This window comes from Vipera ursinii, assembly GCF_947247035.1.
Source record: "Vipera ursinii genome assembly, chromosome: 6".
NCBI classification, from domain to species: Eukaryota; Metazoa; Chordata; class Lepidosauria; order Squamata; family Viperidae; genus Vipera; species Vipera ursinii.
This window is the reverse complement of record NC_139515.1, coordinates 49,572,871-49,595,885: the sequence shown is the minus strand read 5'-3', so window position 1 is coordinate 49,595,885 and position 23,015 is coordinate 49,572,871. Positions and strand designations below refer to the sequence as shown.

The window sequence follows — 23,015 nt, the reverse complement described above, 5'->3', positions numbered from 1 at the left end:
GGAGTTCGGCTGGGGGGAAGGCTCCTTCTCCGTGGGGCTTTCTTCCCTTCTTGCTTCATCGTCAGACATCATATTTATTTGCAAAATCCCCCGGTAAGGTTCTTCTTCCCGGGTTGATTTTCGTTGCAAGCCCTGTCTAATGTCAGGACCCACCCCGAACCACGTCTTAGGAAGACAAAAACTCTTGGAGTCAGGATTTTAGTCCAAAAGAAATCTTTACTATGACATGCTCGGTTGTAGGAAATGAGACAGGGCTTAATATTTCCACGATGTAAACCCTTTTAAAGAATTCCCGGTTTAACCCCCCTTAATCCCCATTTGGTCAGTCCCCCCCATCCTTCCTCTCGTATCATCCATCTCGTGGGAAAAAGGAAGTTAGGACCCTTTTGTTTATTGCTGTCTACCGTGACAAAAACCAGATGCTAGCCCCCCCTTTTGTTTCCCCAGTTCAAAAGGCTTCTCCTTTCCTTTGAAATGCCTATTGCCGGTTCAATACACATCTATCCTCTTCTCTTCGGGAGATGACAGAATCCATGGGATAATGTTTGAAACATTCCATTTATGAATATGATATAAATGGATTCTGACAATAACATTCTTAAAACAGCACATCATTAGCTAATGTTGCAATTTGTTTTTACCCAAGAGCAGGGGTTCTCAACCAGGGGTGCAAGATAATATTCCAGGGGGTGCGAAAACTTGGGTTTTCAAAACTATAGTGTCTATGCATAATTATTTGCAGTTATTTCAAACTTTTGTAAGGGGTGCGAAAATATATCAGAAGTGTTCTAGGGATGCGGGGTATAGAAAACGTTGAGAGCCGCTGCCCAAGAGGAATACTATTAATATTATAGGAAAAAGTCACTATCAACAAATAAATGAAGAAACTGCTCACGATCATGTTGTTGCAATTTTGATATTTCAACATCAAAACAATATGCAACAATCATCTGCGTCTATAAATATAGGCTTTAGTGCCCCCTTTCTACCAGAATGACAGAAGACTAACAGCAAAGATAAAAAAACAGGAAAATATATATTTTCGTGGTCTTGTAACCAAGCTTTGGTTGAAACAAGATACGCCATAAAGGATATCACATGGGGATTTATGAACACAAGAACATTTCTGCTTTATCAGGCCTAGGCTTGTTTATTCCTAAGTCCTGTTTTGCATTGTAGCATACCAGATGCCTCTCTGAAAATCCCAAAAATGAAGGCGCATCCTCTTTTAGTTGTCCTTTCCCTGAGGAATCACCCCTTTGACAGTGAAAATAACCTATAGTCATCCAAAGTGGTCGCAACTGATTCACCTGTGTTCCATGAAATTAAACCACCAAAACTGGTGGCTGCCATATTGAACTGTACAAAATAAACATAGGATATAAATCAAACTAAACAATAATGGTATAATGGAATATAGAGGCCTTAGGATGATCTAGCCGGACTGTTTTCACATTATATTTAAGAACATTTGGGATTAATCTGATCTGCCCACTAACACCAGAAGAATTTATGTTCTGTCTGAATTCTAGTTTTTTGCTTATCAAGACAACTTTATTAAGACTGAAGAAACAGTCTTAATATTTACTCTACAATAGTCAATAAGATCTTATTCATTGTTATAATTTTTAACAAACATGTCTCCAATAAATTTTCAAAGCTATTTGTAGTACATATATATAAGCCTAGATGTACATGTAATGAGTATGTCAAATCTTTTCAAAATCTTTTTAAAAATTAAAGTCCAGATAATCCCTGCCTTATGACCATAATTAAGATCAGAATTTCTATCATGAGCAGTGCTGAGTCAAGTCATTGTGACCGGACCCAATGTTATGTCCATTTTTATTGCAGTCATAAGTGGGGATACCAGATTTGTAATTTGAATCACATGGTTGTAAGTCCAAATCCAGTTTTCCCAAAGTTGGTTTTTGTCACAAATCACGATTACATGACCATGGGATGCTGCAACTGGTTATAAATGAAAGCTGGTTCCTAAGCATCAGAATTATGATCATGTAGACATGGGGGCAGTGTGACAGTTGTAAGTTCACATTTAGGTTATAGGTTACTTTTTCAAAAATTTGAACCACTGTTAAGTGAACAGTCGTAAAATGAAATTAGACATGATAATAGAATGAGGAACTATAGGTAACCTAATTCTATGTCATACCTGCACGTTGGTTTCAATTTTTTATTATTAAGGAAATGATATTATTGTATGAAAATTAGGATATTATCTAATCTTAGGAAACTCCTAAAATATTTTACAGGCACATGTCTATGGAGGTTCTCAGTCATCCAAGTCATGGTTGTCCCAAGGGTGCTCTTTCAAAAGACAACTGGACTTTGTTTTTCCTTGAAGATGTTTTGCTTCTCATCCAAGAAGCTGAAGAACTGAAGAAGCTTCCCGGATGAGAAGTGAGAGGTCCTCAAGGAAAAAACAAATTCGATGTTACCTTTTGAAAAAGCACCTTTGGGACATTTTACAGGCACCTATTTTCATTAAAACTATCATCTATATTCATTTTCCTAGGTGGTTTGCTTTGTTCTGCTATCTTAAACATATACATTTTTCTAGAAGGAGGTTGACAAACTTTACTTTGTCACTAGTACAATATTTCAGCTCAAGGACTTAACTCTGAAAATAGTGTTATGGTGTGGAGTAGTGGTATGGAGGAAGCCTTCAATTCCTTTGCAATTTCTCCTTTCTCCCCAGAATAATATAAAATTAGTTGACTAGTGCACAGAACAATCAATAATCTTAATTCACACGTGGCAGTATATTTCAGAATTCAGTGAGTGTTTAAGACTCTTGTTTTTAGAGAAATTCAACAAGCCTACAGGTTAAAATACAGTGTAATTGATGGGGGCTTAATACCAAGCAGTTCCCTGCATAATTATATGAATAGAAAAAATATAAATAACTTACATTTCAAGTACTGTTATCTTTGTCTAATGACATTAAGGTACAGTTATGGCTAAAACAACAAAGATCTTTGTCTAAAGATCCTTTGATCCTTTGTCTAATCAGCAAATGTCAAAAACCAAATGACAACAAATAAACTTTTCATGTTCTTGAATAATGTTCTGAACTACCATCTATCTTCAGCCAACAAACTGAGGTGCCATATGTTTCACCAAATTGTCTTTAAGACAATTACAGCCTTTCTTAGAAAACTAAGTATAATTATCATATCTGTAAATGTGTCAAGAGTTGGGTGCATACTGTAGACCTTGCATGTCAAACTTGTGACATCATGTGAAGTCGCATGACTTTTTCCCCATTGTCGGCATTGGGGTGAATGTGGTTTTGGTGTGACACATCCGGTCCGTGGGCCGGCAATTTGACATGTCTTCTGTAGACTAACAAAGAAGGCACCTCATATCTCCCCTCCAAACCCTTGTTTTTTAGCTTGTTTTAATTTTTCTAATTTTAATCCATTTTTACATTTATGATTGCTGAATATTTGTTTTATCTTTATGTAAGCCACTCAAACACACCTGAACCATAAGATGGTCATATTAATTTGATAAATCAATTAAATAAATTTTATCAGCCATGGTGATAATGCATTCAACAGTTTAATAGCCTGACATTAGCAACTTACCGTAGAAACTATATTTTAGTATTAACAGGGTGACTCAGATTTTGTTTGGGTTTTGCATTATTTTGTTTTCTACCTTTAAAAATCATTTCCAAACTCCAATACATGCAAATGTTTTATTAAATATCTTAAAGAATTCATCAGTTCTTTATTGCTAAATGACTGGATTTCTAATATAACTAAAAAAGACACAGAAATTGGCATTCAATGTTGTAAAACCCCCCAAAAAAACATTGAGTTAACTCTAACATTGACTCCCTAATAATAACAGGTGCAACACATCTGAAACAAAAGAAACTTTTCAAATGCACTTCACTGATTAAACATGGGCAGATTGTGTTGCATGGCAAATGATTTGTAGAGCAAGAATGGCTCTTTTCCTTTCTGTGCATTTCCCTCTAAGGCTTCAGATAGCTTTGCTAGACTCAGCTTTGCTGTCCTCCCTCAGTTTCCCTTTATAAACAACCCTCTCCAAATACTGTTTCTGAATAATTTTCTTTATTGATAATTATGAAACTAATGAAGGTATAAAAGCAGAACTTCAAATTTTTCATCTGTAAGTTTCTCAAACAGCATAGTTTGGATATTTTAGATACTGTGGTATCAAATTACTGTCATGTAAGAAAATTCCTATCAATGCAAACACTTTACTGAAGGGCAGTTCACTCTCACCCAAGGGATCTATTCACTTCCCATAGAGAAAGGGGCTGATGAAATGCTGTCAGAGTAAACTTCTGCTCACTTTTTGGATGATTTAACGTCAATGGACCATACAAACACCCCAGAATGGCTTATAAGCTCAGCCAAGCATGGTCCTCTCCCCAATATATTTTAATTATGCATCTGCTCTAATTGCAATCAGATTACATCACTGAAAAAGGAACAAATTGGAAGTTTCTCTAATTACTAAGAGCTTTTCATCAATTTCATAAAACAGGGTTTTATTTAAGGAAAGGTAGAAACACCAGCACAACTGTGACATTTCTAGACATCAGTGTCATTTTATTCAGCAATTCTGTACAGCTTTCATTAGCAGTCCAAACTCAAAAGAAGCAAATTTAAGTCCTAGGTCCTTTATTTTACTCCATTAGCAATGTTTTATACACAGACCAAGGCCCAACATAAATGCTTTAAAAAAAAAAACCTGCCAGGCAAATCTTTAAAGACAATGTATGCACAGGCGCCCACTTGCAGACTCTTAAAAACAGCTACTCTTTGATTTTTCAAGCAAGTACTGCCCCTATGAGTAAAGTTAAAGCAAAAGTTTCTATTTCAGAACTTAATTTCTCACAGAGTTCAGTGAATTTGGAAAAATAAGTTTTTCAGTATTAGCACACACATTCTAGGGAACTACTAAACAAGAACATGTGGCTTGATACACTCGTGGCATTTAAAAGGTAAGACTTCAAAATTAGAAAGCCCAGATTTAGATCACTACTCTTGAAATTTTAAGGTTATTTCCATTTTCTTTTTTTAACCATGTGTATGAGAATCTAAGAGAATGTCAGAAGTGTGTTATGCTCTGGAAACAAGAGTGTCAAGAGAAACAAATGGAATCCATCCAAAAGTGATGTGACTTTTTTCTCCTTCTTTTCTTGTCCAGATGTAACATCGTTTAAACGGCCTGCTATTAAGATGTTGCTTTGAAGGGAGAGAAAAAAAACATAACACTTCTCTGGTACAAAATACTATACCATGCACACATGGTCATGTAATTAAGCCTCAAGCAAAGCAGATTGTTCCTCCCATGAAACGCAGGTATATTTGCAAGGAACAGAAAAGGCGATCCGGGAAGAAAAGGGATTAGGCAGAGGTTTATTACGATTAGACTGGTTGGCTCTGCCAGCCTCTCGGCTCTTTTGTTTATTCCCATTAGGGCTAGTTCGACCAAAGTAACTTGACAATCGAGGAAATCTTATGAATTGCGAGTGTTTCTCGACAGCAGAGTACTTGCAACAGCAACTCCATTTATCAGGTGGCGGGGAAATAGGCGAAAACCTACCCAACAGAAGAAAAAGGGGAATAATCGGACTAATCCCGCCTCAACAGGTGAAAGAGAAGATGAGAGACTAAAAGGCGACTTATTCCAGCCACCGGACGAGTTAAGGGGAGAGAGACATCGCTTCCATCGGAGGACCTCGCACGGAGAGAGCGCTCTCGCGTCCTGCAAGTTGCATTCCTCCCGAAGAACACACAGCCGCCAGCCCAATCTCAAACCCGCAACACACACACGGGGAACCCCCTGGGGAAGGGCACGGCCTCTCGCAGCAGTCGCTCGGCCGGAGCGCCCGCCAACTCTCCAGCTCCCAACTCCTCCATTTTCTTACCTGTCGTCGTAGCAGAAATCCGCGCCCAGGGTATTGAGGTACAGGACGAGCCCCAGGGCGCTGCTCACCAACTCCGCGATCATTTCTCCGCTCCCGCCGACCTCCGCCTCTCCCTTTGCTGCCGCCGCCGCTCCAAACCCCGAAACGCATCCACCGCGCGCTTTCCCAACCGCCCGGCTTCACTTTGGCTTCCTTCTCCTGCTACCGGGTCGGTCGGTCAACGCCTGCCGGCCCCCGGCATCTTCGCTTCTTTCCCCGCACTCGGCCAGGCACCGTCAGCGGCGGGAGGAGCCCGGGAGCACCAGCCGCTTTATTGTTTCGATGGTCCGCTCGCTTCCTTTTACCCCATGGCTTGGCCGGGCGGGCGGGCGGGCAGGGCGAGAGCGGCTGCCGCTCACCTTTCGACCCAACCCCTGGTCCGGAATTTGCCCGCCTTGCTCCAGCTCTCCCAACCGCGGGCGGCTCACTCCGTCGCCGACTCCCTACTGCCCCGAGGCCCCTTCACAGCTGAACTGAAAGAACCACCGCCGAGGCTCCGCGAGCGCCCGCGTGGGGCTCGCCGAGCTTCCTTCGCGCTTGCGTGCCATCCCCTCTGGTCCGCCCCTTTCTCTCGCTACAGTCCGCCTCCCGCCCCTCGCTTTCGGCGGCGCTTCCTTGCTGCCTCTTCCTCCTCCTCCTCCTCCTGCTGCTGCTGCTTCTGCTTTATTTTTTTTATTTTTTTTCCCCCGTCTTCGCTAAGGAACAAATAGCTTGCTGCTTCTCAAGGCGACCCCAGTTCTGGAGGAGAGGGGAAGGAAGGCGAGAGGGAAGCTAAAAAGGAGGGAAGAAAGAAGAGCCGGCCGGCTCTGCCTGCGACTGGCACAGGCTTTTTCATCCTTGCCCGCTATTCAAAAGCAAGTCGTCTGGAAACTCTCCCCTCCCCGCAAGGGAACAGTACTGTTGAGCCAAGTGGGGGTTGAAATCTGGCATTCTAGGACAAAGAGGTGGGTGGGTGGGTGGGTGGCGGAGTGAGTGTTATCTACCCACCTATCTATTTAGGAGAGACCAGGCCTGTTTAACATACAAGTTCCTCTGAAATACCTCCCAGGTTGCTGGAAAGGAGAGCAGAATGAAAGGAAGAAAGCCCTCTGTGTGTGGTTTCAGAACACCAGGGCTTTTTTTTTTCTCATAGAACGCTCAGAACGGAGTTCCGGCACCTTTTTTGGATGGAACCTTGTAGGGTAGGCAAGGCGGGTTGTATGACGTGTGAGTTCCGGCACCTTTTTCTTTTACAAAAAAAGCACTGCAGAACACACACCTGGGAGACTTCCATCTGGGGGAGTACAAACAAGGCATAACAAGGCTGGTTATGACCTATAAAACCCTACGTGGCATGGGTCCGGATTACCTACAGCAATACCTGCTGCCGGCGTCAACCTCCCTCCGTCCAGTGCGCTCCCACAGAGGGCCTCCTCAGGGTGCCACCAATCAGAGAATGTCGACTGGTGACCCCCGGGGGAGGGCGTTCTCTATGGGTGCGTCAGACCTGTGGAACCGCTTACCGGTTTTGCTCCGGATGACCCCCAACCTTCGCTCTTTTTCCGACGTGATCTAAAAACTTATTTATTTGAACAAGCCGGCCTTGTCTGATGGGTTTGGGGTCTGGGGTTTTAATATGGATTTTAACTAATGTATTACATTGGGCATAATTATTTAATGTTTTTTAACTTTTGTATTTCGTATTTTGATATTTATTGCCCTGTACACCGCCCTGAGTCCTTCAGGAGAAGGGCGGTATAAAAATTTAATAAATATAAATATAACCAATGGCTGTAGCCCTGCTGTTAGGTCAAGGCGATCAACGCCGTTATTTTTATCCAATCACCAGTGCAAGCCTCAATTCGTGGGCACTGTTCCTCCTTTTCTGCCAACCACCTGCAACAAGAGTGTTCCTTGAAGAGACACAGCACAAGACACGCCAGCCTGAAAGAACACCGCATGGGTGAAATCCTGATGCTTTTTTTTAAAAAAAAAATTTCTCATTATTCAACACTACCTTCTGAAGACTTCCTAAGACTCACTAGACCAGGGGTAGGCAACCTCGGCTCTTTTATGACTCATGGACTTCAACTCCCAGAATTCCTGAGCCAGCATAGCTGTCTCAGGAATTCTGGGAGTTGAAGTCCATGAGTCATAAAAGAGCCAAGGTTGCCTACCCCTGCACTAGACCATCCCAGTCTTTCCCTGGTAACGCTTTTCATGTTCTTTTGAAGCCTATCTTTGAATGACACCAGTTCTCCCTGCTGGGTTCCGTTAGTTCCAAAGTGTCATCGCCAATCATGGTAATTTTAGAACTGTGATGCATTGTGCGTGAAATATTAACCTGCTGAGAGCCCTGTTCAAGCCTTAGCAGATAGCACTATTTTTCAGAAGGCTGTTGAGTGTTGAATATATTGGGCCTTCTACCTGAAGGATTTTAATGTTAGTTCAACATAACCTATCCTTATTTCCTTTTTGATAATCACAGCTAAAGAGAAGAACAGGTTCCTTCCTTCCTGCACTAATCAAGTGTGAATAATGGTTTTTTTTTTCCTAATTGAAAGATTTAAAGCATGTGCTAGACTTTTTTTTAGCATGCTTCAGGCAGTGCCCAACACAAATTAAAAGGTTTAGAAATAATTTGGGACAAATGATTTAGACAGAAGCCTTTCCTGTTTAATCCAGATGTGGGCCCCAAGCTTGTAGCCCCAAGCTCTATTTTTTTCCTACTCCCCAGAAAACTTTCAGTTAAATTGCTGGATGTTGCTGTAGCTTTCAGCAAAAAAAAAAAGCCCCTGGCCACAAAATCTAAATAATCTAGATATCTACTATTTAGTACAAATTTGCACTAAGGTAGCTTTAAAATAGTGATTTTTCTTTCGTGCCTGGCTCCACTCTTCTTACTACATCCATATTGTTTTCTAGGCAGAGTTATAAAAATGCCTTGCCTCTGTCTTCTTGGATGTTTCTACAACTTCCATCCTCATTCACAATGCTAAGAATTTCCAGATAGGCCCCTCCAAATATTAACCTAAGCTGGCCTTTCTTAGCATTCAAAATCAACAAGGTCAGTTAGGTGCTGCCACCTGCTGAGGTGTAAGACAGTTGCACTTTTCCTTTGCCTAATAAATATTTCAGCTTTTGGAAACAAATGTGCTTTCTCTTGTATTTTTTTATTCACTTTGCTATGATTTTTTGCTTTTATCTGTGTTTCTATGTTTGATGTGTGTTACCTGATGATGATTGCTCTGTCCCACCTATTACTCCAATTAGTAGGTAACATTGTTACCTTTCTAAAATTTGACATTCCACTAATGAGTCATATTCTTTATTCATATATTTACACTCCATTTGAAAAATGTATAATACCTTCTCAAACCAAGCAACTGTAGAAAGCTTCCTAGTAAGTAAAGCTATAAATTATATTTTGGCACCATATAGGAAAGGTTAAATCTTATTCTGCCATATAAAGTAATCAACCAATAATAAATTAATTTGATTTATGAAAGGTATTTCACACAAATATAAGGCACCCAGACTGATTATTATAATATTATTAAAACTTCTCATGAGAACATGGAGGTAGGAGCAATAAAATGCAAATGAAGATTTAAAAAAGTAGTATACAAAGCTGAACATACAGTAGCACAAAAAGTACTTAATGCCAATTTAAAGCAAAAATAACTGAACCACTTTTACTTTCTTCAGGATGGAATTCCACCACTAGAGTACTACTTTTAAAAAGTCCCTAGTCATTTTTCCAAGTTATTGTAAATTAGTAAGTTGCTATGGAAGACCACAATCCTTACATAACATATAAGCATATTGACATGTTTCACCTGCCCAGGTAGAGTAATTTAGGGATTGGAATAGATGGTAGACTACACGTTTCTGGAATCCTTGAATAAGTGCTATTTCCAGAAGACAGCTGGAAAAAATATTAAAATATTAAAAACTTGCATTAATTATCTTGGTAACAGGGAACAGCCAGTTGGTTGCCTCCAACAGCCAGTTGGAGCAGTATCTAGTTCAAAAACACCATGATATTTTTAGTTTTCCTCTACATTAGAGTTTTCACCTCTTTCAAAAGAAAAGTGGGATGATCGTCCTATTTACCACTTCATTTACATATGAGGCTGACAATGAAAATACAAGACTTTTAATAGGAGGACAAAATGCACATTTTGGCTGGCTTAATCTAATAGAAAACATTTGTCCACCCCATCTTATTTTTCATACAAGCAGAATTATTTGTCATTCCATCTACTATCCCATATTTTCCTACATGAAGTAGAACTGCAGAAGTATTCTATGTTCTATAAATTCTTAACTTAAATAGGATTCTAAGTAATTTCTGATGACAGAAAGTTATAAAATTATAATACAAGATTCTTACACATAGTTCCTGATTTAAATTTTTGACTTCAGGTGAAATAGATCTCTTTCATTTGCTTTCTTTGAACTTTCTCTGACCAGCACAGGAGAAAGAAATAACATGTATCAAAGAGGAAAGTCTTGGCTTTTTTTTCCTTATGAGTTGAAAGTATATTATTGTCATGCTTGGAAATAACATGAGACTTCATCAAAAATGTCAAGTTATTCAGTAGATTGAATGTTTGATGTGTGTGATAAATACAAGGTATAAAGATAAGTAATTTAAGAATTCACACATATCACCAAATAGTCATTATCAAAACAACTTTCAGTCTGTGAAATGAATGTTGTCACAGGCTATCAAAGGAAAGTAAGAGTAGGAGGGTTGCACTAATAACAGTAATTGTGGAGATGAGCAGCATAACTAAAAGCTATTCAAGAGGAGTTGAAAAGGTGTCAAATATGTTGTTTTAGAGGCACATCAGCATGTGATATTGTGGGAATCCTTGTTCACATTGGACAAACAGAAACAAGATACCATTTTCCAAATAAAGCCATGTTTGGAAGATGAAGTTGGAGAACCAAATTAGAAACAATATGTATTTATTACAGTGTCAATTTTCTAAATTTACAAAGCACTTTAGAATCCTAAAAATGTATGACATAACTTAATAGTAAATTGCTTCATATATCAGACTCTTCTTTTACCTGCAGCTGAATTATTTTTGAATGTCTTCTGGGCTAGGCATTAACTCTATTTGTGACCACAGTTAGTGTTCAATGGAGGAAAATAGAGATCACGTTTTATTATTTATTTAGTGTCCCCCCCTTTATTATTTTTATAAATAACTCAAGGTGATGAATATACCTAATACTTCTTCCTGCACTATTTTTCCCACAACAACCCTGTGAAGTGTGTTGGGCTGAGAGTGAGTGACTGGGATCCTATTATCCATCCAGTGCCACCCTTTTACTACCGAAGACTTATATGCTGTAGTGGGCATTCACACCCTTACAGGTGTGGTGGTTTGAGTCCCATTGATTCCTGTGGTGTATCTCAAAGCCTCCTGACTAAAAGGGTGTTCAGATTTTTGCATTTGACAGATTCACTGTTTCTTATCTTCCATCTGTAAGCAACTGCACATAAATACGTTTGCTGAAAGATGTTATATTAAACTTTGTCCTATGTAAAGATTGCAGCAACTTCATTTCATGTAGGATTAATTAAAACAGTTTGACCAGGAATGCATGCTGCTCTGTTTATAACTATAGATTTTATTTAATAAATGAAAATAAGATGCAACATTACAAACCCTATAAAAGGTAAAGGTAAAGGTTCCCCCGCACATGCGTGCTAGTCGTTTCTGACTCTAGGAGCCGGTACTCATCTCTGTTTCAAAGCCGAAGAGCCAGCGCTTGTCCAAGGACGTCTCTGTGGTCATGTGGCCGGCATGACTAGATGCCAAAGGCACACGGAACGCTGTTACCTTCCCACCGTAGTGGTCCCTATTTTCCTACTTGCATTTTTACGTGCTTTCGAACTGCTAGGTTGGCAGAAACAAACCCTATACCCACATATAATAGGTATCATTTATGAGTAATCTCTGACTGATTGACTGCATGTTTCATTAAACACATGAAGTTGCTATTGTCAGTATTTCTCAAACTTAACCACACTCATGGACCACATTCAGAAAATGTAATTCCAATTAAGCAAATGCTCCTTCCTATAATTTTGTCTGTAACAGCATGTGAGTTTACATTTTTGCAAGTAACATAATGATTATGGTTGCATTTGTGTTAGCTTCCCATCCCATTTAAAATTGTTGCAATTACATTTTGTTTAAAAAATTAAGCTAACACTAAGTATTTATTACCCAATTGGTTTTTTGTGTACCCCAAGAAAACCTCTTAACCCAAACTTGCTGAGTAAAAATGTTCCTCAACAAAAAAAATTAAAACTAAAGAGATAAGGGCAAATGGATTCCCAACTCAATGAAATCCCATTTTTAGAGATTTATTATCATCATCATACACTGCATATACTGTAAGGTTGTACTGATAGTTTTCTTAAATCTAATATTCATATTGCTACTTGTATTATAACTAGTATGCTTCAAGGAAATAATACTGAGCCATGGATTTCTTCTCATAAGCAAGTATTAAGAATGTAGGGAAACATAGACCAAGCCAACAAACAGTCCCTTTGTCAATGAATGCTGAACGATGGGTTTGAGGGGGGCATGGATTCTTACCAGGTAACTGTTGCTATGCATAGGGAAGTAGAATTGAGCCAGTAAGCTAGCTTTAGCCTATGTCCATGGGAAGGTTGTAGCAAATTCTCTCATGAACCTCAGCAGACCACTGGAGGTCCACAGGCCACATTTAATAATAATAATAATAATAATAATAATAATAATAATAATAATAATAATAATAATAATAATAATAATAGTAGTAGTAGTAGTAGTAGTAGTAGTAGTAGTAGTAGTAGTTGGAAGGGACGTTGGAGGTCATCTATCCAACCCCCTGCTCAGGCAGGAAACCCTATACCAGTTCAGGCAAATGGCTGTCCAGTCTCTTCTTAAACACTTCCAGTGTTGGAGCATTCACCACTTCTGGAGGCAGGTTGTTCCACTAGTTAATTGTTCTAACTGTCAGGGAGTTTCTCCTTAGTTCTAGGTTGCTTCTCTCCTTGACTAGTTTCCATCCGTTGCTTCTGGTCCTGCTTTCAGGTGCTTTGGAGAATAGCTTGACTCCCTATTCTTTGTGGGAGCCCCTGACATATTGAAACACTGCTATCATGTCACCCCTCAACCTTCTCTTCGTTAAACTACACATACCCAGTTCCAGCAACCGTTTCCTATATGTTTTAGCCTCCAGTCCCCCAATCATCTTTGTTGCTCTTCTCTGTACTCTTTCTAGAGTCTCAACATCTTTTTTACATCGTGGTGACCAAAACTGGATGCAGTATTCTAGGTGTGGCCTTACCAAGGCATTGTAAAGTGGTATTAGTACTTCACGTGATCTTGATTCTATCCCTCTGTCAATGCAGCCTAGCACTGTGTTGGCTTTTTTGGCAGCTGCAGCACACTGCTGGCTCATATTGAAGTGATTGTCTACTAGGACTCCGAGATCCCTCTCACAGTTATTACTATTGGGCAAGGTACCACCTATGCTATACCTTGTGCATTTGATTTTTCCTGCCTAAATGTAGAACCTTACTTTTTCACCATTGAATTTCATTTTGTTAGATAGCACCCAGTGTTCGAGTCTGTCCAGATCCTCCTGTATTTTTAGCCTATCTTCTGGAGTATTGGCTATTCCTACCAGCTTGGTGTCGTCTGCAAATTTGATGAGTTCCCCATCTATCCCCTCATCCAAATCATTGATGAAGATGTTGAAGAGCACTGGGCCCAGAACAGAGCCCTGGGGCACCCCACTACACACTTCCCTCCATGTAGATGTGGTTCTAATGAAAAACATTTATTGCTAGGTTCATTAATGATAAAGTAACTTGTTTTTGAAAATGTGTTTCTCTTGTGGACCATTCATTTATATGGCTCAAACTAAATCAAATATTTATGGGCTCTATTTGAATTTTAAAACAATAATTTATGCTTTCCCTGTTTGGAAATTTCATCAAACAATTTAAAAGGTGCCAGTGATTTGCTTCAGGGATTTTATGCATGCAAAATATGTGCTCTGATTTCCTGTAATAACTGTTCCAATGATGAGTTATAATCTATAAGCTAGTCATTTCTGTCTAAAGAAAAATACCAGGTGAAGGGCAAAAATCCATGTTTCATTTGGTGTCTTCATTAAATCTCAGAGGGATCCATACAGACAAAGACTGTTCAAAAGCAGTGATTTGTTGACATCTTCAGAGAACTAGAAACTGGCTTCCAGCCACCGTGTCATATATGTAAATTTCATCATGCTTGTATGATATGATTTACTTTGAAACAGGAAACCATTGTCTCAAATGAAAATTCATTTCAAAATGAATGTTATTTGACTTCTTTGTTTCAAGGGTTCCCAAAAAAATGTGCAAGCTGCTATTTCAAAAAAGAAATTTCTTACACTGAAAAGCATTTAGGAAAAAAAAAAGCTTCAAGGCAAGTCATGTAAAGGCTGTTGGATGTATCAGTTCCTTATTTTGATCAGGCAGTGGAGCTAAAGTACAGCACTAACATTGAAAATGTAAGAGAGAGGCACAAGCTATGCTAGTCAAGATTTGTTACCTCAGTGTGATGTTAGAGGCCAAAATATCTAACTCTTGCCTAATATACACATGCCATCATTTAGAGATAAAGCATATGCTCTGCACCTGGGAAATCTCAGTGATAAGGTATATGTCACTCCAAACATTTTATTTTATTTTATTGCTAAGAACTTTGAGTAAGTCTGTAGCTGGGTTCACATATTATATTCAATCATAAACTGTAATTTCTGATGGATCTTGATTAACTTCTCACATTACATAAGTTTCAGCCCAATGTAGCACATGGTGATTTTGTATAGTATATTAGCTCAGATATAACAAATTTATTTGATTGCACTAAGTACTAACTATCAGATCACAAAGTAGGACGTAACTTTAGATTACAGTTGAAATTTCAGAAATTTTACAAAAACCACATGCTAAGTAATGCTTGTTGCATGTGCCAAAGTTGCTTTTTCACAAGGCAGCTGGACTTACTTGTTTTTCTTTGAAGACGCTTCACTTCTCATCCAAGAAGCTTCTTCAGCTCTGACTGGATAATTCAGCTTATTATAGATAATTCCAAAATAAGGAATTCCCCAACATCCAGTCAGAGCTGAAGAAGCTTCTTGGATGAGAAGTGCAATGGCTTCAAAGAAAAACAAGTAAGTCCAGTTGCCTCGTGAAAAAGCATCTTTGGGATAACTATGACCTGGATGACTGAGAATCTCCATAGACACTTGTTGCATGTAGCTTACCTTTCTGCTCCTCCTCCTCCTTCTCCGGTCCTAAAAGAAACAAGTATATATTCCATCTGGGAAACCTGTATTACTCTTTTGTGGAACTCCTGGTTAACAATTATATACAAAGCAGAGGCAACTCTAATTCCATATTGTATATTGTATTTATACCACGTATATGTGCTAGTATAAATAGTTCGACAGCTCACAATATTAAAGAAAGTTAAAATATATGCAAATATTTCTGGATGCCAAAAGGCACACATGTAGAAGTCAAAAGGCTAAATGGTTAAGTACCTATGCACTAAAGCAAAGTTAAACTCTTCTAAAAGCATACTTGTTTCTTTTTCATTTAGTATTTTAATTGAGATCGTTCAAGTCTAGTGCTACATCACTTTTATTATATTTAATCTACAAAGCTGAAACTCACTGTTGATAATTCAAAAGAAAAATTAATTAGATATCCAAATACAACTAGCTAACAAAGGGAAGATTGAAATTTGGATCTTGTTTCAATATTCAGTTTCAATTTCTGTTTTCACTGGATAAACTCATTATTTCATACTACTTTCCAAGAATTTAAGAAAATGCTCTAGATTTAATAGCTGTTCCTGGGTGATTTTAAATTTCTAAAGTTTAGGTCATGGTTGCTAAAGTTCACTTTACAGCTGGAGATGGGAGATGAATAATTAGTGTGTCTGGTATTTTTCTGCATTCCTCTATTCCAGCCTTTTCCCATCTGGTGCCTTGGACTGCATCTCCAAAACTCCCACATTGGATAGCCAATAGACGAGAATTCTGGGAATTAAAATGCAACACATCTGGAAGATATCCAGAAAGGATATACATATACAGGAAAGGCTTTAGGGTATAGCAAATCAAATATTAAAATGATATGGTAACTGTATCTATACATTATGTGCTTAACTCGTTCATATTTCAAATTATACTTAATGCTTGTGTAATTCCAAGTTCATAGATTTATTTCTGGCACAGGTACCTCTGGCATACACCTTTTCACTATATCTACTATGTTTACCTCTCTAGTCTGCTTATTTTGGAATAATCAAGTTTTAAAATATAAAGTGTGAGTACCACATTTTATTTCGTGAATGAAATAAGGATGAGAAATTCCTTGTTATCAATTCTATTTCACAGATAATTTTCCCACAAAAAACCCCCAAAACAATATGTAAATTCTTCCAAATGATCTAACTTGGAAAAGAAAAATTATGAACAGAATGAGGTATCAGCCATTCACAGAACAAATATTGACCTCTACATTTGTTTAATGGAATACATTTCTGTATGCACAAGGTTCAAAGTTTAGTACTCAATTCTCCAAGAACTAGAAAGGACCATTGACATCAGAATATGCATCACTAAGCCTGGTGGACCAAACATTTGTCTCAGTATATGACAGGTGCTTATATTCTGATATTCCTAAAATATATAGAAAGAAACCATATGCTTCACTATAGGCAGAATGCTGATGTACCTCATTTCCATGGCATTGATTTGCTGCCCTATCATATGCATGGATTTTCAGTCATTAGAATATTGGCATTTTGTATGCCAATCATACAATGCATGCTTAATAGTTCTCTAATTTACCTTTAAACATGTTTATTTTGTCCCACACCTAAAATGCCGCACATCTAAAATGCCAGTATTACATCTTTAATGCAAAGTAGCTTTAGTAGGCTATAATCGCTTTTTTAAAAAATGCTATATTCCACTCCCTGGTTACTTTTTCCTTTTTCTGCAGAAAAAGAAATTGGCAAAGAAAGAGTTAGATATTTTGTAAAACTCCATATTCTAAATTTAGACTGTTTTTCCAGGTTGGCAGAATATATATTAAGAAAAGCTGGATGGGAAGAAGATGAGTGTGGTTTTAAAATTAGAGGAAGAGAAATCAATAATTTGTGACATTACTCTGATAACCAAAAATACAAATGATCTGCAAGCCCTAATAGTAAAAGTCAAAGGACACAATGAAAAAAAATGGGACTAAAACTAAATATAAAGAAGACTAAATTGATGACTATAGGTAGAACAACTAGCCTTAGAACAGTCAGTGAAGATACTGAAGTGGTGAGTGGTTTCTGCTTTTCAGGATCAACCATCAACAGCAAAGGAACAAGCGGTCAAGAAACACAGCACAGATTAGCACTTGGTAGAGCAGTCACAAAAGCGTTGGAAAAGATGTTCCAACGACATGTATCTATACCAGGGGTGTCAAACTCAATTTCATTGAGGGCTGCATCAGCATTGTGATTGCCCTCAAGGGGCCGGGTGGGTATGGCCAGGGTGGGCGTGGCCTACTGGGTGGGTGTGGCTAGAGTGCGTATGGCCTACTGGGTGGGCATGGCCAGCTCTACAACGTTCGCATCAAGGGTGCCTATGGGGGCCTGGGCAGGAGTGGGACAGATCTGAGGGTCTCTGGCAGAAGGAAGGTCTCTGGGCCAGGGCCAAGGCAGTGGGGGCTGTTCCCTCACTGTTTCCAGGATGGCTTCGTGGGCCACATGAAACCACTTTGCGGGCCGGATCCGCCCCCCGGGCCTTGTGTTTGACATGTCTGGTCTATACCTACAAAGATCAGAATTAGGCAAGCCATAGTAATCCTGTGATACCCTATGGAAGTGAAAGTTGGACTTTAAAAGAAGCAGGATAGGAAAAGTATTGGCATTTAAAAAAAAACCTTTCCTGTGGAGAAGACTCCTGAGAAAATTGTCATCAGACAGGAAAACAAACCAGTGGATCATTGAACAAATCAACCCAGAGTTCTCACTCAAGGCACAAATGCTGAGGCTCAAATTATACTACTTTGGATATATTATGCAAAATCCAGCTGTCTGGAGAAGCTCTACTGGGAGAAGTAGAAGGAAAGAAAAGAAGAGGATACCCAGCAGCAAGATGGATCTCTTCACAGAGGCAATGAATGCACTATTGGGAGACTTTAAAGACTAGGTTAGGGATAGATTGTTCTGGAGAAAATCTGTGTTTGTTAGGAGTCAGAACAACTTGATGGCACATAATCAATCATTGCTTTAAAAAGAAACATTTGCATGAAAAGGTTATGCACATACTGTAGCATCAAGGTATAGTTTGCTTTTTATCCAAAACCTGATCAAAGATTTTTGGCTACAGTCCTGACATTATATCAAAGATTGCAGGACTTTAGTCTTTTCTCTGGGATATTTTGCTTTCTGTCTTTGAGGACAGAGCATATCTCTCTGGTACAAGGAACATAAATCCTTCCTTTGGTAGTAGCCAGGCTGGAGAGTCTGAAAAATTGCAAGTGAAATGCTGAACTCTCAAATCAGAATTGGATAGATAGAGTACAGGCAACTGAGAATTCCAATATTTAATTCAAACTGGTTGAAGGGATTGGAAAACAGCACAATGTCATCAATTAAAACTATAGAATTCAACTTTATGAATTATTAATTAACTCTTTAAAAGTTTTTTTAAAATTTCCACATGTCAAATTTCTACTGAAGTACAAAGGAAATTGCAGCCAACAGTCTGGATTTTGTGCAGGTGCAGAAAAAAGGAGGCTATGTCAGTGGTTTCTGTAGCATATCCTGTGTTCTATCATTTTTGGCAGAAGTATTGTCCAATAAATGAAAAGGATTTAGCAAACCTGAAATCTGTTTCTTGTCATCACAATTCCCACTGAAAGCGGTGGAATATCACATTGTCCATCAATCATATATTTTCATTGGGCTTCGACTGGTAACATTTCCCCAGTGTTAAATGATGGCTTCATTCCATTTTGCAGTTATATCTGGATTTATGCATTTTACTCCTTCTGTCTCTTGAATGTTAGCCCAAAGGAAAGGATATTGTGGGGGCGGGATAAGGGTTAGGACTATGATAAAATAATTAGATTTAATAGATACATTTGTCTTTTTCCATATAACAATCTATATTCCAACTGCAATTCACTTAGTTTCCTCTCCCACCTGCCATGATTTTAAATGTTTTTACAGGAACAAAATCTAGATATTTTTATTCTATATGAATATGTGGCATTCCCTATTAAACCCAATAGCAGTATTCATACCCTTCTGATGTTGACTTGATCATCAATATTCAATGTTTAAATTAAAGTTTAAAATAAATTTTAAAATTAGCATAAAATAAACTTTAATGTGAATAAACTCATTTTCACAAACAAATTATTGTGTTTTATTTTTTATTATCATACAACTGACTTGCATGAGAAACAGCTATTAGTTCTGTTCTTTCAGTGATTCAGACTCAACATGTCACACAGTTTATCTCTTATAAGAAAAACTACATCTGGTATTTCCCGCACTGTGGAAATGAATGCTTTCCCTGTCCACAAAAGATCAGATACACAGTTTGGAGGTACTGTTAGATAATCTTCATCATCAAAAGTAGTTTTCATAAGATAGATCTTCAACTTCTTTTCCATCTGGAACTACTTATAGCAAGGATATTTTAGCCATGATGATCCATATTTACATTTTGACCAAAGTTTGTTTTATTTCTGGGTACATCTATCACATGGCCCTGCTAATATATGCCTGTACAGATTCCTGTAATCTATCAAGGCTTTCAAGACAATAGAAGACTATGTTTGGCTTAGGCATAGATATTCAGTGAATGGAATGTATTTTTGCTCTGTCAGTGAAATAAATAAAAATAATGAGATAACCATTTTCTATTTTGGTTCTGTTAATTAGCAACTGCATATGGGCTTCGCATGAGAAGTTCCTGGTCAATCGGTGTTTCTGTGTTATCTTAGGTACTTCTACAGAGTTCAAATCAAGGGTATGTTCTGTAAGTAATCCAGGTGAATACTTTTACATGAATGCATTCAATTCTAAATAAAGGTCAAGTTTCCTACTCAGCTTTTCAAACACGCATCCAAACAAGATTCATGCATACTAATATTTGATGTATCTTAATAAGAATGAAGATACCAGACCTATAGCTAGCATGCACAGCAATTTCTGCTGTGATTTAAATGCAGAATTTCTGACTTTTCTGCCAGTAAACCAATGGGCCTATCATATCTGCAAACAAGTGTTTTTAAATGTGTGCCCAGTTTTTGGCAGCAGTGTTTCTTTTTAATTATTATTTCAAGGCAAGAATGCACCTTTATAGCAGAATTCAGTTTGTAGGTATAGTATCTGAGCTTATAAAAATATTCTTATGCTTTTATGAAGAGCAGTTTCAGTGCAAACATTTGGAACAAAGAAGATGCAAAAAATAAATGTTTTTCAGACAAGAAATAAACTCTATTTCTTTTGAAAGACATTTTTTTCCAAAGAGGCTTCCCTTTCTGGTTCACAGTCATTTTCATGTAATAGTTTCTTGTGCAATCACAATGTGTCATAAAAGCTTAAAGTACTGCCTGAAATGGCCTTTGACCTTGTAATTTTAGGATCAATGGTTACGTTTTAGGGGAAAATATTACAAGAGTTATCTAAGAATATATCTAATAAAAGAAATAAGATTACAAAAATTACAATTAAATTCTTGAAGAATTATAACAGAGAACATGTAATAGTGTAAATAATTATTGTTACAAATTAAGGCCTCTTTTCCTTTCCCTACCTTTCCTGTCCTATCCTGTCCTGTCTTGTGCCTTTAGGTCAATCTTGATTTCTGTTGAGTGCCTGAAGAAGTCCATGTTCTTGAGCTGATAAAGAATGATTGGCCGAAAATCACCCAGGCTTCGTACCTAAGGTAGGTCTAGAACTCATGGTCTCCCAGTTTGTAGTGTTATGTTTTAATCACAACATCAATCTGGGTCTCTTGACATGCTATTACAACAAAGTTATAACTTTTTCTTCCAATTTAATGTGAATGACTTTTTTGGACCAGGAAAGCTATTTATGATGAGACAATGATTTTTATATATGTCAAATTATACTATTTCTTTTATACGATATAACTGTATCAACATATATTTAATTATTTTTAGAGTTTAAGTATGCAATTCAATTCTACAAAGTCAAAAATATAGCCACCAGTAATAAACTGTATAAGATATGCTACTTATTTCATTTTTTCATTTCCTTTATTCATGCAGTTTTAGCTTGTTCAAATGCACATTGATTTCCTCCTGTGAGCAGAAGAAAAAATATCAGTTTTTCCTTAAATTTCTTAGTTAAAAAAACAAAAGGAAAGACGAGCATTTTGAGATGATACATATAAAATTGTTATATATAAAAGTAATAAGAGATCATAGACAACTGTACTTTATATTTGACCTTGACCACAAACATATTGTAAAATTAAAGATACTTTAATCTTTTTGTTTACAGTGTTATTACATCATAGGAAACTAGTGTATCCTAACTTTGGCTTCTGTCATATAAGAATAATTATATTATTATTTTTTATTCTCTGATATCAGTACCAACATAATTTAATCTTGCTTGTGTGGTTCTTAAAAATTCCAACTATAATATTGTATGTTTGCATCAATTGATTAGATACTCACTTCTGGAATCAAGAATAATCTAATTATAACTAAAATAATTTTTAAACCAGTCCTAGTGTTTTTAAATCAACATCTATTCTGCACGAGATGCAAATGATAGCTAAGCAGAGAAGCTCCTATTTATAAACTCAACTACAACAATCATTTAATGCAAGGACTTCCAGTTTTACGTGGTAGTGACCGGTTGCAGACTTGCAGATTCTCCATACCCCAGTGGCTAATTTCACCCTGTCAGGGGACCCTAAATGCATCTAAGTTGCCCCGGAGAGGTGATGAAAAAAGAAGGGTGCTCAACGATTCTGGAATGGCAGCAGCTGTTCCATTCAACTTGGGGAAAGCCTTCTAACCCGACAGGGGAAAGACTGGGCATATTGCATCGACCAGCCCAAGCTACTAGCAACTGAAGTCCAAAAGCACTAACCAGCACAACTGTGAACAGTGTGCTTGAAACTAAGTGAGGAATTCAATCTTCTCTTTTCTATTTTACATTTAATTTCCTGGAAAAGATCCCCAAGAAACAAAATACCTCCGAAAGGGAAGGAGGGGGATTTCTGCCTCACCCTTATACTAACAGAAGTGACGAATTAATCTTTTTTATGGAGGATCAAAATATATGGAAGTGAAATAAATGTAAAACCTGAAACTTAAAACTTAAATCTGGATAAATCTAAAATTGTTTGAATGGTTAAGACTCTCATTCTAAAGATAATTGTTCATTTTGGAAATTGAAAAACAAATAGCTGCTGATGCCTAGTGGCAGATGAAGACTATGACAGCTATGACTTTAATATAAGACTTGGCAAAATCTGGGAAAAACTAATCTGTGTTTGTAACCTTCAAAGCTTTAACAAAAAGAACAGCTGTGACAAAAAAAGACAATAATCTGGGCTGTAGACAAAGAGAATTATAAATTGCAGAAAAAAACCCCTTTTTTGAACTAAATGGATTACAAATATTTATCTAATTAAGACTCTAAAGCTACTTGCAGAGAAAAGAAAGGAAAAGAAAAACTCAAATTCTTGGCTATCATGGATCAGAGACATGTAGAAAGAATATATCAAGAAAACATAAATACTTCACAGGAGGAGATGTATAGTATACTGCAACTAATTCAAACAACAATGACTTTAAACCACAAAGAAATCCAAACCAACTTTGAAAATATAAATCAATCTATTTCCAAGTTAACTCTACAACAAAAATATTCCTAGAAAACAACAGAGAAGGAGCAGATAAAACAGATAAATGGATATAGAATTG

General features: G+C 37.7%; 1 protein-coding gene across 1 annotated transcript in view; it reads right to left on the bottom strand.

Moving 5' to 3' along the window:
- TMTC2 (transmembrane O-mannosyltransferase targeting cadherins 2) overlaps nt 1-6,420 on the bottom strand; it is a 217,662-nt gene extending 211,242 nt beyond the window's left edge. The window contains exon 1 of the mRNA XM_083365136.1: nt 5,936-6,420. Coding sequence (XP_083221262.1) covers nt 5,936-6,018 — 83 coding nt within the window. The 5' untranslated portion in view covers nt 6,019-6,420. The remainder of the gene's footprint in view (nt 1-5,935) is intronic.
- Nucleotides 6,421-23,015: the final 16,595 nt, after the last annotated feature.